The 14,976-nt window shown below is 41.1% G+C and overlaps 1 protein-coding gene across 2 annotated transcripts in view; it reads left to right on the top strand.

The window, feature by feature from the left end:
* Positions 1-14,976, top strand: part of LOC137186600 (AT-rich interactive domain-containing protein 3B-like) — a 54,537-nt gene that overhangs the window by 23,304 nt on the left and 16,257 nt on the right. For both annotated transcript variants that reach the window (XM_067595652.1, XM_067595662.1), the window contains exons 3-4: positions 4,506-4,580; positions 5,221-5,293. In XM_067595652.1, coding sequence (XP_067451753.1) covers positions 4,506-4,580; positions 5,221-5,293 — 148 coding nt within the window. The remainder of the gene's footprint in view (positions 1-4,505; positions 4,581-5,220; positions 5,294-14,976) is intronic.

Raw genomic sequence — 14,976 nt, 5'->3', positions numbered from 1 at the left:
GAATTGAATGAAATATTACTTTTCTCCGTATCTCCCACCTCTATGTACAATCACCATTTAAAAAAAATAAAGAAAAAGTAATATCTCCAGTTACTTTGGCCCTCATTAACTGCACAATTAAAAAGGACGTCAAAGTGTTCTACATGGTCAGTGAGAGGAAAAATTCAGAATCAGTGGCAGTTTCACTCTTGTGAAAATGAGAAAGTAATGATCCAGTTTTTTTAGCCAAATCTTGTCTATTACAGGCATCTCAGAAAATGTAGTAGAAGCAGAGCAGGGAGAGGAGCAGGAAGCTACAGCCTGACACTGACTGGACAGTGGTGTTCTGTCATTTTAGACCTTTGTTCTCAGTTGATGTTTGGACCACCTTGACCTCTGCGCTCCCATGACACAGAGTGTCCCTCAGGGAGGCACGAGTGTGTTGGTGTGCATGTGGTTTGTGTGCAAACACATTTGTGTTCCCCTAACAAATCCAAGGCCAGTAACCCAGCAGCTACTGTCTGCTCTTTTGTAGTTACATCTGATACTATGAGCTGGGAGCTCCTTCTCATTTTGGAAGCCTCAAGTTTTTTTCCTTTGGATAAGAGCATCTGTTAAATGACTAGACTGTAAATGACATATCACTAAACAGAGTTCAACTATCAGTGTACTCTGTATCTACGTACACACACAGTAGATGAAGCAGTTTGGGTTATACTGTTAAAAAAAAGTCTTTATTAATGATATTTGTTATAATAATAATACACATACAGGTTTATTTAATTATTATTAAAGACTGGTATTGATATTCCACACGTTTGTGTTCCGGTTTTTCCAGAATATAACTTGTTTGTACGACGTGTTTTAAAAAAAAAAAAAAAAAAAAAAAAAAAAAAAAGCAGGGCCTCATAGTGAGGGGGAGACTCAGTAATCATTAGGAAATGGGATGATGGTGTACCTTTTCAGACAGTCTCTCCTGGAAGGCATTCATAGTGTTGCACTAAACACAAAAAGTGACACAAATAGTTGTGTAAAGAATGAAAAAAGAGCCTGAGAGAGCAATTCAGAACCTGCTTACTTTCTCACCACTGCAATCACTGAGTGAAGTAGATGTGAATGTCGGTTTCGGAAAGTTACTGAAATTGTTGGACACCAGCGCCCATTATTTTGACTTTAGAAAGGTGTAGGGAGCATTCCGAAGCCATTTGACCATCCGACAAGCAGTTGGTGGAGTATACTGGTGCTTCAACAGAGTACTGTAACTCACTAAATAACAGAATAATGGTGTTTCCCATATAGCTTTATGGCTCCCCATTTGGTTATTGCCTGTGAGATTACACAGTGTCGACTTCTAGGCAATTGAATAAGAAACATTCTGCGTGTATAAAAGGTGCCGAATGCAATTTTTATGCCTCTGCGCCACCGACATCCCAGAGGCATTATGTTTCCTGGTTGTCTGTATGTCCATCCGTACATCTGTCCGTCCGTCCCATTCTGGTGAACAAGATATCTCAGGATCTACTTGAGGGAATTTCTTCAAATTTGGCACAAACGTCCACTTGGACTCAAGAATGAACTGATTAGAATTTGGTGGTCAAAGGTCAATGTGACCTCACAAAACACGTCTTTGACCATAACTCAAGAATTCAGACGCTAATTATGACAAAGTTTCACACAAATGTCTAATAGGATAAAATGATGAAGTGATGATGTTTTATATCCAAAAGGTCAAAGGTCAGCTTCACTGTGACATCATAATGTTCTGCAAAACACTTTTCTGGCTGTTATTCAACTCCATAATTCAGGAACAGAAGAGGAGATTGTGACCATATTTCACATTTGGTCTGATACTGAAATGGTGACATTAATCTTGGTGTCCACCTTGAAGCTGTGGTGATTATATAGATCTTCTGTGCTGCTAGGTTGTCATCTATTGGATTATTTTAGAATTTGTAGCTTCTTTGCAGTGATATCATATCTGAAGCATTGTCTATGGTCTATCAGAATCAGCTTTATTGGCCAAGCAGGTGAACACATACAAGGAATTTGATTCTGTCTTTATTTTGTTTCTCTCAATGAACTTACACACTAATAGACACACAGCAGAACAGCAAAGCTGAGGCAAGGGAAAGGAAATGAATAACAAGCTAGAAAACAACAAAAGGAATAGTTTTCTAGGGAGTTGACTAGGGAGGTTTTGCTTACCACTGTAGCTGAGAAAACAATCTTGCAATGAATGGGTGAAGAGCCAGGGCTGAAATACTGAAGAGGTAATGAGCTGATGAAGGCAGGTTTTGGATGAGCTGAGTCACTTTGTTCATAGAACAGCAACCCAAATCACATCATGGTCACTGTATGAGGAAGCAGGACAGGGGGCCTCCTGTTCCTCTGGTAGTCCACCACAAGCTCATTGGTTTTGCTGATATTGAGCTTCAGGTGACTATCGTTACACCATGTGACGAAGCTCTCTATCAGTCCTCTCTAAAAATAGTCTTTAAGTGAAGACAGCATGTTTCTCACTGGAAATTACTCACTGGAATCAAACATGTCAATATAATGATAACTTAATTTCGCCAAAAAGTACACTTTATATCTTTTTATTAATTTCCATCAAAGTCTTCACTACAAATATTATATAGGTAAGTCTAGACAGACATGGATGTAAAACACAACTTGACTGGTTGGAGGAGGCATACAACCACAAGGCGGTATTTCTAGTTTTTCATACAAGGGCAAGCATGTGAGATTATATGCTGCAGTCTGAATTATCTTCTGTTATAATTGTTTATAATGGTTAAAGGTTAACAGAAGTGGTCAAACTGTGTGCAAAGGTCTGTAAGTCCTTCAAATGTACTATACATTTACCTTCACATGATGATCTTGCTGTAATCTCTGTCACATACTGTAGATAATGTTGACCGCAACATGAACTGTGATTTTGATAAGCACTGCTTAGCTGTATTTTTAGACTAATTTCAACACATGGTATCAGTATATGGCCAATATGATAAAATGATGATCAGAAAAGAAAAACTCATGGTTTTATTTTATTTTGGCTGTAAATTTGAAATGAACTTGAAATACTAGTTTTTAATACTGGAAATGAAGTATTTTGGAACTTAAGTTTTCATGCTAGTTTTAGTAAATAAATAAACCCTTTTCCCATTTATCAATGTTGTGAAAGTTAATTGCCAAACTTAACTAATAAAGATTAGTATTTTGAGGACCTTTTAATTTTTCCTGTGTAAGTGAGGATGTTGCCTGTTCTAAATAGCAGATAAGTCTAATCTGAAACAAACCATTTAGTGTGTTTGCTGGTTAATGGCTGATGAGTATTTGTTTAGGGAGCATGAATGTTGACAACCGTTATACGTACAGAGAGTGAGAGGGTGAAAATGACTTGCTCTCAGGGGCCTTGACAACCTTTGCCCTCCTGGCTCTCGTTTCAGGCCCCGTAATTGCCACTGACCAATGGGCTCCCGGTTGAAACTAGACCCTGAGCTGGAGCTATTAACGTCCCCCTCCAAACGGATCTTGTTTTGATTCCTGATGCTTTTATAGGTTTTGTCTTTAGGAGACATTCCTGGTCGGCACATACCGTGCACCCCTTTCTGCCCCTATTTTCCTTCCTTCCCGTCTTGTGGGGCCATTGCCCCCCTCCCTGCACTCACAAACATACACACAGCCATGATCAGCCTCTGCAGAGAGTGTGTGTGTGCAGAGTGTGTGTGAGAGAGAGAGAGAGAGAGAGAGAGAGTAAGGGCTACTGACCAGCCCACCCTCCCCTGGCCCCTCCTGATAGCCAGCTACACTCCATGAACTTGGCCACCCGTCACAGCTGCGTTAAGATTGAAGGATGGGGGGCCCTTGTATCCAGCTGGGTCGGAAGACACGGGTGGGGGCAGGGCAGGCCCAGATGCAGATGGTTTAGGTCAAATGGAGATGTTTGAGGATGAAGGGGGAGGGGGACACAGGAGCTCAGGGGCACAATAACTCCAGAGGTTACTCCTCCAACCTCTGGAAAAATGCATTCTTGGAGTTTGAGTATATATTAGTTTTCACATGTTTGTGTTGCAGAATGCTGGCAGTTGTGATAACTAGTTCAGAGTTTACCTGTTTTCTTTAGCCCGTTATGAACTTTTTGACCTGCAGTCAGTGTCAACCTAATGAGGTCTTTGTAGGTAAATATCAAATAAACACATTTTAGAAAAAATGTTACATTACAGATTTGCACCTACTTTAGTGTTTGACACGGACAACATCCCTGATTCGATTTCAGCTGAGGAACTTTGTTTTATGTCATACTCTTCTGTCTCTCTCTCTACCCATGTTTCTTGTCTATATCTCTACTGTCACCATCAAATAAAAGCAAAATGTCTCATAAATAATCTTTAAAAAAACATCATACTATTGCTGTTTATGGTATTCCTACTACTACAGTCTGGATCCTCCTCTGTGTACATGTTTATAACCACTTTTTTTTAGTTTACTGAGCTTATCTGTGTTCCCTCTCTTGTCTGTTGCAGAATGGAAGTGCAGGCTGGGCGGATGAGGCTGACAGTAGCAGAGGAAGAGGAGAGGCTTCCAGAGACTTCGCTAAGGTGAGCATTTTAGAGATTGTGATCAGCTATCAACTCTCACTTTTGCACCAATTATATCATAACATTAATTCAGTGTAATTGTATTTTCAACATATAGAGCTATAAATACATTTCTAAGGGCCCTGAAATTCCAAGCCGGCTTCAAAGAACCATCACTGACAAAGACTCATGTTACATCACCTCTTATGTTAAAAGTTGCACTTCACAAAGATATAGTTAGTCAGTAGCTTGTGTTTTTACTCCAGAAAACATTGCAGAAGAACAAAACAAAGTACCAAACCCTTTTAACACCACTGTGAATCTGATTAAACAGTACACACTGAAAATATGTCTGATAAAAATGTTTCCCTGGCACAGTAAAGTTTGTCATTGTCAGCTTAGTGTTGGAAGAAGAAAAGAAAGAGCAGAGATGAAACAAATAGAGAAACTCTAAAATCAGCACAGTTCACTATGCTGAACAGGCAGACAGTTCTTCCAGTGACTATTTAACATGCCTAATAGGCCGACGACTAGAGCTTACACTATTAGATTCTCAGCATAAACTACGCATTGTGGTCGGCCACATGAAGCCCAATGGCGCCTGGTCAACTGACAGCTTGGTGCGTAATGGCCCTTATAAGCTTCTGTTTTCTTCTTTTAGTTGTACGAGTTGGACAATGACCCCAAAAGGAAGGAGTTTTTGGATGACCTCTTCACCTTCATGCAGAAAAGAGGTAAATGTTCTTTCCAGAAATCTACTGTATATTAAGCAGCAACTGCTTCCTCATTATGTTCCTCCCACCTTCACTAGCGCTCTCATAGACGCACTAGCATAGACTTTCTTTTACATATGTCAGATCCAGCAGGTTTGGCATACACTTAAAAACTGGTGGTTCAGTTGGGGTTTAGGTAAGATTTAAATGGAACCTCAAAGTATGTGAGGGTAATTTTTCTACAAATGTGTTTCCCCTGGTGGTTTCCTGAAGAACTCATGTTTTGTGGAGTTTTGTGGAAATTTGTGTCTATGTTAAGGGATACCTCAATGAAAGTAATGCTGTCAGGCTGTAGGTCCTTTAGACAACTCGATATACATGTATATTCTATATTCAAAGCTACAACCATAATGTTGGTCATTTTCATGGCATGTGGGGTATTTTGAATCCAATAGAAACACCTTTGTGCTATAAATTGCAGTGTGAGAGTTGCCACAGGTGAGACAATAGCTGTTCATTTCCCGCACTTTGCCTATGTGGAAAAGGAAAATACCACAGGACTTCCATTTCTTAAGAGTCATTTCCTGTCTCATTGTGAGGATGGGTTTCTATTTTTTACAGAGTTTTTGGAATTTCACTATAGGTTGATTGTTGTTAGGCCTGCAGCACAAATGGTTTATTTAATCATACAGCATTTAGAAGCCATATGAGCTGAGAAAGGATAAAGGAATAAGAATAATAGTTCTTTCATTTGTGGCTTTGAAATGTATCAGCTTGTTACATGGTTGTTAAGTGTGCTATGTCACTGATGAACTCAAAAAACATGCTGTAACTCTCACTGGCTAAGAAATCCTGTACTAATTCCCCTCCCCAGAGTAAAGGCCTTACGGGGTCAGCAGGTGAGATCTGCCTCCGCTGATCCTGTGGTTCTGCAGTATCAGAGCCAAGAGGATCTGGCAGTGGCCTAACTTATTTAGTTGGCCAACAGCCGGGGAAGCTCAGCTGACCGCATGCTGCTTTGATATGGCCTACAAGACCCCTCTGACCAGGGCAGCTAATGTGCTTAGGCATTTATCAGACAAATCCGTTACCAAGCAAATGGCATGGCTCAAGCAATACCTCCCAAGGTGAATCACAATGTTATTACAGTGCTGCATATTTCACATTATGTTTTGGCAGGTTATGATGGGTTATGATGGTCTGTGAGAGTGTGTGTGGTTCATACCTCATTATGTTTTGTCACAGGCAATGATGGGTGATACCATATGTATACGAGTGTGTATGTGAAGCATAGTTTGTTTTGTCACACTGTGACGGATGATGATGGTGCGTACATTTGTATAGATGGGACCATGTGCATCGACATTCATGTGTGTCTGCTCGTACGCAAATGTTGGCAAGCTCACGAGAGCAGCAGCTTCGGAGTGTCTGGTCTGGTCTTAGCACCCGGAGGTCTTGTTTGGAGGGTGATGAATTAAGCTGAGTCAGAGAGAGGGAGGGACAGGATCTGTCAGGGCCCTGTTAGCATCTCTGTCCAGTGGCAGACGCTGGGAGCTGTTGGCTGCTGACCCTTTACTCACGCTGGTCAGATGGAGAAATCCATCAAGTTGACTAAAATGCCACCTGACAGCAGATAACTGGCTGATTACAGTCCACCACATCACATTATTTTCATTATATTTTAATTTGCATTTATTTAAGACAGGGAAAATAGTTGACTTTGAAGTGAGTTTTATAAACAGACCTGTCTTTTTATTTTTACAGCCGCAAAATGAATGTGATAATTAGCACTCTTGTCATTTACATTTTGTTGAACTTGTTGTGAGTGAATTACAGTGAGTGCAACAAGAACCGACATGGATCAAGTTCCCTTATCATCTTCAGTACAAGTGACCAGTAGTGAGACAGCACAAGGGTCAGTAGCCGACAACTGTTGTAACAAATATAACTGTGTCTCCAGAGTGCTCATCTATAATAGACAAGAGTGAGGCGAAGGAAAAGAAAATGAGGAGAAACAGAAGTAGCTTTTTTTATTTTTTATTTTAGTATTTTCATTTAGGAAAGAGAATGAGCACCACAAAAAACATTCTCATTGTTAGAACTGGTAAGGTGAAAAATAAACAGCCATGGCTGCACAGTGCTTCAAATAAGGATGCAGGATATGACAGGGATGTTGCTATTGACATTAGCGAGACCTGATGCAACCATTGTACTAGAGGGTAGGGTATAATTTCAGCTACTCCAGAGTGAGTTCTTCACCCCTCCCTTAAGACAAGAGGCACTTGGCTGACCTCTGCTGTCTCTCAAACTGGAGTCTTAATCACAGGGAACAAATTGCTTGGCTGAATTCCCTTTTTGCCGATAGTGCCAAGAGTATATGAGATGAACAGCAAACCTTACAAAGCTCTTGTTGATGGCACCCTCTAATTACTTTGCGTTTACTTCTCCTTCCATTTCCACTTCATAGATATTGGTTCAAGATTATTGCACTCCTTTTTTTTAATGAAAGAGCACTCAGGCTGCTGTTTCAATTTAATGTCATTATGTGCTGTTTGTTAAAGCTGGTCGTGTGGGAAAATGTCAGCCTCTTTTGACTGACCTTATAAGCAAAATGTTTAAAAATACTGGCCCATTTTGTGAAGCACATTGTGAGGTTAAGTGAAATCCAGTGGAATCTCAGGATGAGGGGAGACAAATGGTGAAGTGCTTTTCCCACCTCGTCGTGGGGCCTCCAGGCCTTGAGAGGAAAGCAACAGCGGAAGGAAACTTACGAGGGATTCCCATTTCCTGCCTCTGTGCTTAAAAACAGGCACGTGTGTGTGTGTGTGTGTGTGTGTGTGTGTGTGTGTGTGTGTGTGTGTGTGTGTGTGTGTGTGTGTGTGTGTGTGTGTGTGTGTGTGTGTTAATGGTTGAGGAATTTTAGCAGCTGTCCTAAATCCTGTCTTTGCGTAAAGGGGCCCATTGATGGGCTCTGCATCACAAAAACGGCAGAAGACACACATACAAATCCTCTCTACCTTTACTTCCTTGGTTCCCTTTTCTTTGCTGATTACTCCTCTGTCTTACAAGATCATTGTAGGGACACAATAATATTTGTTAGATCTATTGCTGGGCCCCTTTATGCATTGACCTGCGTACTATTTGTTGCTTGTAATGTTAGAGAAGAATCATAGTCCTATTGTACTAGAAAGCCTCTTGTCATTTGCTCCAGATAAAAACATCAGCTAATGGCCTGACATGCAAATATAATGTAAATGCACCGTGGCTGCTCATGTTGGAAGAGTGTGGGTGGAGGATATTAGCCTTCATGAGTTACGCCGACATCATTGTCCATCATATCCATTACAGGTTTTGCTCCTTCACCCCCCACTGGGAGCGCAGAGAAAAGCTTTGACGGTGGCTTGATGCCATTAACCACCTCAAAGGTTTCGATTAAGCAGATGGGTGATTGTTTGTTTTGGTTCGACACCCGGCCACTTTCTCATTCGGGATGGGGGCAGCGAGTGAGGCTGCGGGAGCTATGGGTGTGCTATGAAGAAAAAAAAGAGACGAAAAAAATAAAAGAGTGATGCAGCCAACTGCCTGTCAGCGCTGTCCACTTGAGATGATTAATGGCCACAGGCTGTGATGGACAGACACAGAGAGAGAGGCTCCTGTTCAGTGAAATCACCAGTCGAGAAGGGCGGGAGTAACAGGCGGGGAGTAAAGACAAGTGTTTTAGCCCCTTCTTCTCCAGCCAGAAAACCCCACACGTTGCGGTCAGCAAAGGCTAGATCCATCGCAGTGTGACAGTCTTGTGAAGTGTAGATTCAGCTTAAGAGGGACCACATGGTGTGCTATCACTGCCTTAGAGTTATTTTAGGGGAAAATCCCTTCGTAGTAGATTTAGGTCTGTTAATAGTAATAAAGTGGTAAGCCGGACTTGTCTGTGCCATTAAGTCGTAGTGGTCTTAATGAGGCTGAAGAAAGATGTATAGAATTAGAGGAAGGAGTAAGGAGGGGAGGAAGGGGAGAAGGTAATGATTATAATGAAGATGTCTCATTTAGCTGCAGCTACATAATAAACCAACTACCAGTGGCTCTGCTCTGTTTGTTCCTGTAAAGATTTACTGAGGCTGCCAGTAATGTTTTCAGGGGCCACATAGCAAATGAACACATGTGGGCTTTTGTTTGGTCTACAATCAAAATGGAGCATGTCAATAAGTGTCATTTTCGCCCTGCAAAGCTTATTTTCCTGAAATAAAGAAACAAACTGACATTTTTAATTTACTACAGATAACATGAGAACGGCAGACCACGCTCTAAAAAATTTAGATAGCTCATGTCTTTGCCAGTTTTTTTTTCACATTTTTAGAAAAGCAAGAATTTTGCGTCTGTGTTAAACTGGATACTTTTTGCAGTATTTGTGCTATGGGAAGAGTGGCCTCCCAGCAGGACATTAGAAGAAGTTCTCTAACTGTAACCCTGAGACCAAGAACTCTGTCCACACCAATTACACCATGAATGGGCTCTGGGGGATCCATGTATGCATTATATTGCTCCCCCGGTCAGCCTCACACTGGCCCTCGTAACAGGCGGGCCCTCTGTACAAACACAACACTACAATAGGAACATTCTCTGACTCTTTGAAATGGCCTCATTTTCCTTTAGTTAACACCCCTCAACTTCTGGAAAGTGGCAGCACCTGGTTGGTTTAACAACAAAAACACAAGGTATTGTGAGCACATTCGCCCATTTTAGAGTTGGATTGTGAGTGAAATGATTTTCATTAGAGATCGACCTTTTGAACTGCAGGGCAAATATTAGACAACAAATGTAATAGTTATTTTAAATTTGGTGACCAACTTATTTAAACCGGTTTCTATAATCTGGCTCATTACAGATGCAATTCTCAAGATGGATGCGGTCTACGAGGCCTGAGAATCATGTTTTACATAGAATGCACCAATAAAATGTAGTTAGGAAATTACATTTTGTCCTCTCTTGTCTTTCTTTCTTTCTGTCTCCACCCCCTTCCTCCTCCTTTGCACCCACCCCATTCTCCTTCCCCCTCTGTTTATTGTGCTACAGTTACAACCACTGAAACTTGATAACACCATGGGGGATAGGGGCAGAGGGCCGCGCTGTGGCCTGCTTGGTGAGGCCAGGGGGAGGAGGGGCTGGATTAAGGGGCCTCCTGTCCTACATGGGATGATTAATGATCTCCAAATAAGTGGGGGCCAACCTTTTTGATAGGGCAACGCTGACGGACAGCAGACAAGGGAGCGACCGTCGCGTGTCTGAATGTGTGAAAAGAGAGAAAAGAGAGGATGAAGGATGAAGAGGGCAGACATGGAAACCACAGTAGGAGACAAGGGCAGACGGGGTGCCATGGTGACACAGGAGAGGTTAAGGGAACCATTGACCAGCTTGTAGAAACAAGGCCATGCTCTTTCATTTCCCTTTGGAAGCATTCTGTCAGTGGGCTGAAGCTGACTAAACTTGCCAACCAGACAGAAAGATAATCAGGCAAACATACTGAAAGACCAGCACTGGTAGCACGGGGCCCCTACATTCAGGAAAGGGTGGGAACCCAAATGATATACAGATTCCAACCACTGCTTTTTAATCATTGCCCCAAGACAGACTCCAAAAGAAGAGGGCAAAACTATTCTTATTGGACACATCCTTCACTGCATTTGGGATCAAAGATTTTATGGTTACCGTGTTGATATATCTGAGGGCTGAGATTATCTTCGCCTTTGGCAAACTCCACCCGTTGGCTGGCAAATTACAACCCAGCTTTTGGGGAGTAAGCACATCTGTGGCAGCTCCGCTCTTCTCTCCCTTCAAAACAAAAGGAAACACTAGTTTTCCTGGTGTTTTTTTGTGTTGGAGGGTAAGTCAGATTAAAATCTTGAGACTTTTTGTTTGTTTCATACCAACCAGGACTACTCTTTGTGTCTCTTCCTCTCTCTGTCTCCTCATCCCAACCCCCAATCCGTATCGCCTCCCTGTTATTTCCTCTGTCATTTAGCCAGACTGTTCCACAGCCCTAGATTGCCACTGTGCTGTCCATCTTTAATTACGACCATACTGTACAGGGATTTGAGTCTCTAAGCTGCAGTGCTGGGAGATTCTTAATCACCACGCTCATAAGTAACTGAGCAGAGGAGAAGACGAGTGCAGGCCTCAAGCAGATTCATGCTTCCCAGCGAGGTCATCGGTCAGGGTAAAAATAACATTGGCTGCTCAGTTCATCTCAGCACCTTGTTTTGTCTTCAGTTGAATAAATTTGCAAATACTCTGCAAAACAAATGTGGCAATCAAATACTCCTATCCATTTACTGGGAAATGAGGAAATGAGCATGGATAAGATGAGAATGACACGTCAAGGCACAATGGAAAAAACTTCCATCAAAAGAAGCGTGAGGGGTTAGGGCACATGCCACATGGCCACAGCGCCAATGGTTCGATTCTGGCTGGGGGATCTTTCTTGCATGTTGTGCCATCTCCCCACGTTTCCTGTCTGTCTCTACACTGTGATTGACTAATAAAGGCAAAATGCAAAAAAGAAAAAGTGTAAAAGAGTAAGTTAAAAAAAAAAAAAAAAAACGTGATTAAAATGTTGATTCTCTGTAAAAGCAGTACAGAGACATGATGGACATATCCTAGAGATGAATTTAATTTCATTCAATATAGTTGAAACACATTTAGTTGTGACATAAAACTTAAGGCAGGACCCAACATTTTTCAATTCAAAAAAAGAACATTAAGCCGCATTAAGAGACTTTGTTAAGCTGTTCCCACATGAAACTCTCTTGTGACGCAAACTTCTGCTATCCCTGCATATCTGTGTGTCTTGCTTCTCCATCTGTGTCCTGTGTGTGCTCTTAAAGCAATGTTTCCTGGCCTCCACACCCCTGTGATGGATGGTATGAAATACATTACAGCCCCCAGAGGAGCCCTACACCAGTACAATAGCCCTGAGCTCACTTCCAGTGCAGCTCTGCAGCAGTGTTGCATAAGCCGCACACTAACAGAGATCTGAGTGCAAAGGGGCCTAATGGAAAACAAGACGCTTGATTTGAGGGAAGAAATGGACATGAAACACACAGTTGCCAAATGCTTTTACCTCTTTGTTGATGGCAGTTTAGTTGATGTGCTGTTTGAGATACATGAGTAGATAAAGGTATTGGTCAGTTAACAAGTTATTATAGATGAGTGAGCAAAGATGAGTTTTCATCTTTCATAACTAGCTTGACTTTTCATGTTGTACACTTTATATTCCCTTTGTCATCATTCTCCTTTATCATTCTGTTGTGTAACTGTCGGTCCTTAAAAATATTAAAATCTTCTTGATGTTAAAGGCCCTAAGAAGTGTTCTAAATACAGTAATTAGTCATTTTCTTTTTTTTTAACTAACATTTTTAATATCATTTATTTGATGCTTTGTATTGTTTGTAATTTAAGAAAAGCTGTGTGAAAAGCGTCTTCTGCTGCTGACTGCATTTTAAGACACTTTGCATAATAGCATCAGCGAAAGCCCTGAAAGGTAAATGTATGACTCTCTGTCATGGATTCCAAAAGCCAAAAGTAATTAGCATTGACAGGAGTTAAAATTTCAAAGATGACTGCACAACCCCCTACAATCTCCTCCCCTATTTCAACATATCGCTCTTTCTCCTCGGCTTATAGCAGCTGATGTCTCCTGTATTGATCGGTGCTGCTGGGCTCCAAATGGGGCTCGTCAGCTGATGGCTTTATCTGTCAATCCGGGTGTCCATTGATTGAAGCAGTTAGCTGCCTTATAAAGCTTGCTAGAAGGGAGAGGGAACCCCCTCAGTGTTGCACCTGCTAGTTAAGACATCACTGCCACCTACTTACCCTTTAAACCTAACTGGCAACAATCAGAGCTTGAAATTGAAGCCAATGCGGAAGTCTCTTAAAGTGCAATACCACTGACGGTCACTAGAGGCTGGCTCCAAGAGACTCCCATTCAAAAAGCGTCAGCTTCTCTTGTGAAATACTAAGTTAAACATTTTTTCAGCGAGCCATTATGGTCTCAATCTCTAAATTCAAACCCTATAATAAGTGTGCTGGTGGTCATTTTGGAAATTATTGCTCCGTTAATAAGATTTGAAGGCTTATAGTAACTTTGATGTGTGCTGTGTGGTTGTTGATTGACAGTTCGCTCACCTGCTGCTCTCGACTATTGTGACTATTGTCGTAATATTTCAGTAAGTTTAAGGTTACTTTATAACTATACCTGCTGTTTTAATTAGCTAATGTTAGCACAAATCTGCACGGCTCTGTGTTCCCAGTAAGTTAGCGTTAGCTTTGGTCCAAGGTAGCGGGGTGTGCTTCTAGACCCCTTATGTGGAAGGTCCTGGCTCCAAACGGAAAAGACGGCGCCAACCATAAGCAGCAACTCTGGGCTTCAAACCGGCTCCAATGCAGACCAATGGGTGAAGTCACGCCTTGCTACGTCCATCGTCATATATAGTCCATTTGTAAACCAAGAACACTCTGACCAGTGACCTGTCACTAGTGTTGGCCACAGATCTATTTAAGAGATACTCTCATTTCTATTTCTGACCCTCTCTTTTTATGTTTCTATCTAGAATTCCCTCCTTCATTCTTAAATTGTGTCTGGAAAAAAATACATTGGGTCTGTCATATATGGAATTTTTCCCTTAAACTCTGTGTCTCCCTTTGTTCATTTTATTCTTTCTAAATATTACTCCCTTCCCTCATTATCTGACTCTCTATTTCTGATTTACTTTACCTGAGTTTTAAGTGACTTGAATGGAAAAAATTAGGCCTACTTACTGTACCTTAATCCCAGCAATCTACAGTTGATGCCAAAGCTCCTCCCTCTATTATGCGTACAACATACCATTGTCATGTTGCTGTGACATATACATTCTTGACATTTCTGCAAAGATCAGAGATGGCAGTTTACAAGGCCAAGCTATTGTTACTTTTCTCTCACTGGATCTTCCAGTCAGATGTAAACATGGAGCAGAGGTCTTTTAGTATAGGCTGTAGAGTTTTAAATTGTGATTTCAGAATGATATGTACTCTCTCAAAAGACATGTTCTTATTGAGTGATCTGATGCAACACATTAAAAACTAAATGAAACTACTTAGACATTAAACATGTTTACACAGCAACTGCTTTAAATAGAAATAATACGTCTTGAAATGTAGTTGACTGTATACATTTTTGAGTTTACATGCTTGTTGAGTAGTCAAGCTTGTGGATAGAAAATAACTTTTATTGACCTTTTTCCTAAGTGACTGTAACTCATAATACAGGGCTGTATCAGACCTGTATTTACTACCATTGTATATGTCAACAAAGAGATTTTACCTTTTCCAACAACTATACACTCTAAATCTTCTCTGTCATCTGCTATTCGCCCTTGTTTCTAAAGCTTACTCATAAATCCAGTGTTGCCTAAAGATATTTTCAGTCTAACCATAATTACGACGTGGGCCTTTTAAGCCAGTTCAAACAGGAATGGGTGAGACAGAAAAAGGAGTCATTGATTCCTTCATATCAGAACGGGGTATTCAACTGTAATACTTTTTGAGTTGTTACCAAATTATGTCTGTAGGTCAAAGTGTGGAAAACTTCTTTATTTCAGAAAATATAGCTAACTATACCAATACACTATTTAGGCAAAGCTCCTATACAGCTTTTTCTTGCTCAGACAATA

Source organism: Thunnus thynnus, chromosome 1, assembly GCF_963924715.1.
Source record: "Thunnus thynnus chromosome 1, fThuThy2.1, whole genome shotgun sequence".
Lineage (NCBI taxonomy): Eukaryota > Metazoa > Chordata > Actinopteri > Scombriformes > Scombridae > Thunnus > Thunnus thynnus.
This window is presented reverse-complemented; position numbering and strand designations above follow the sequence as displayed.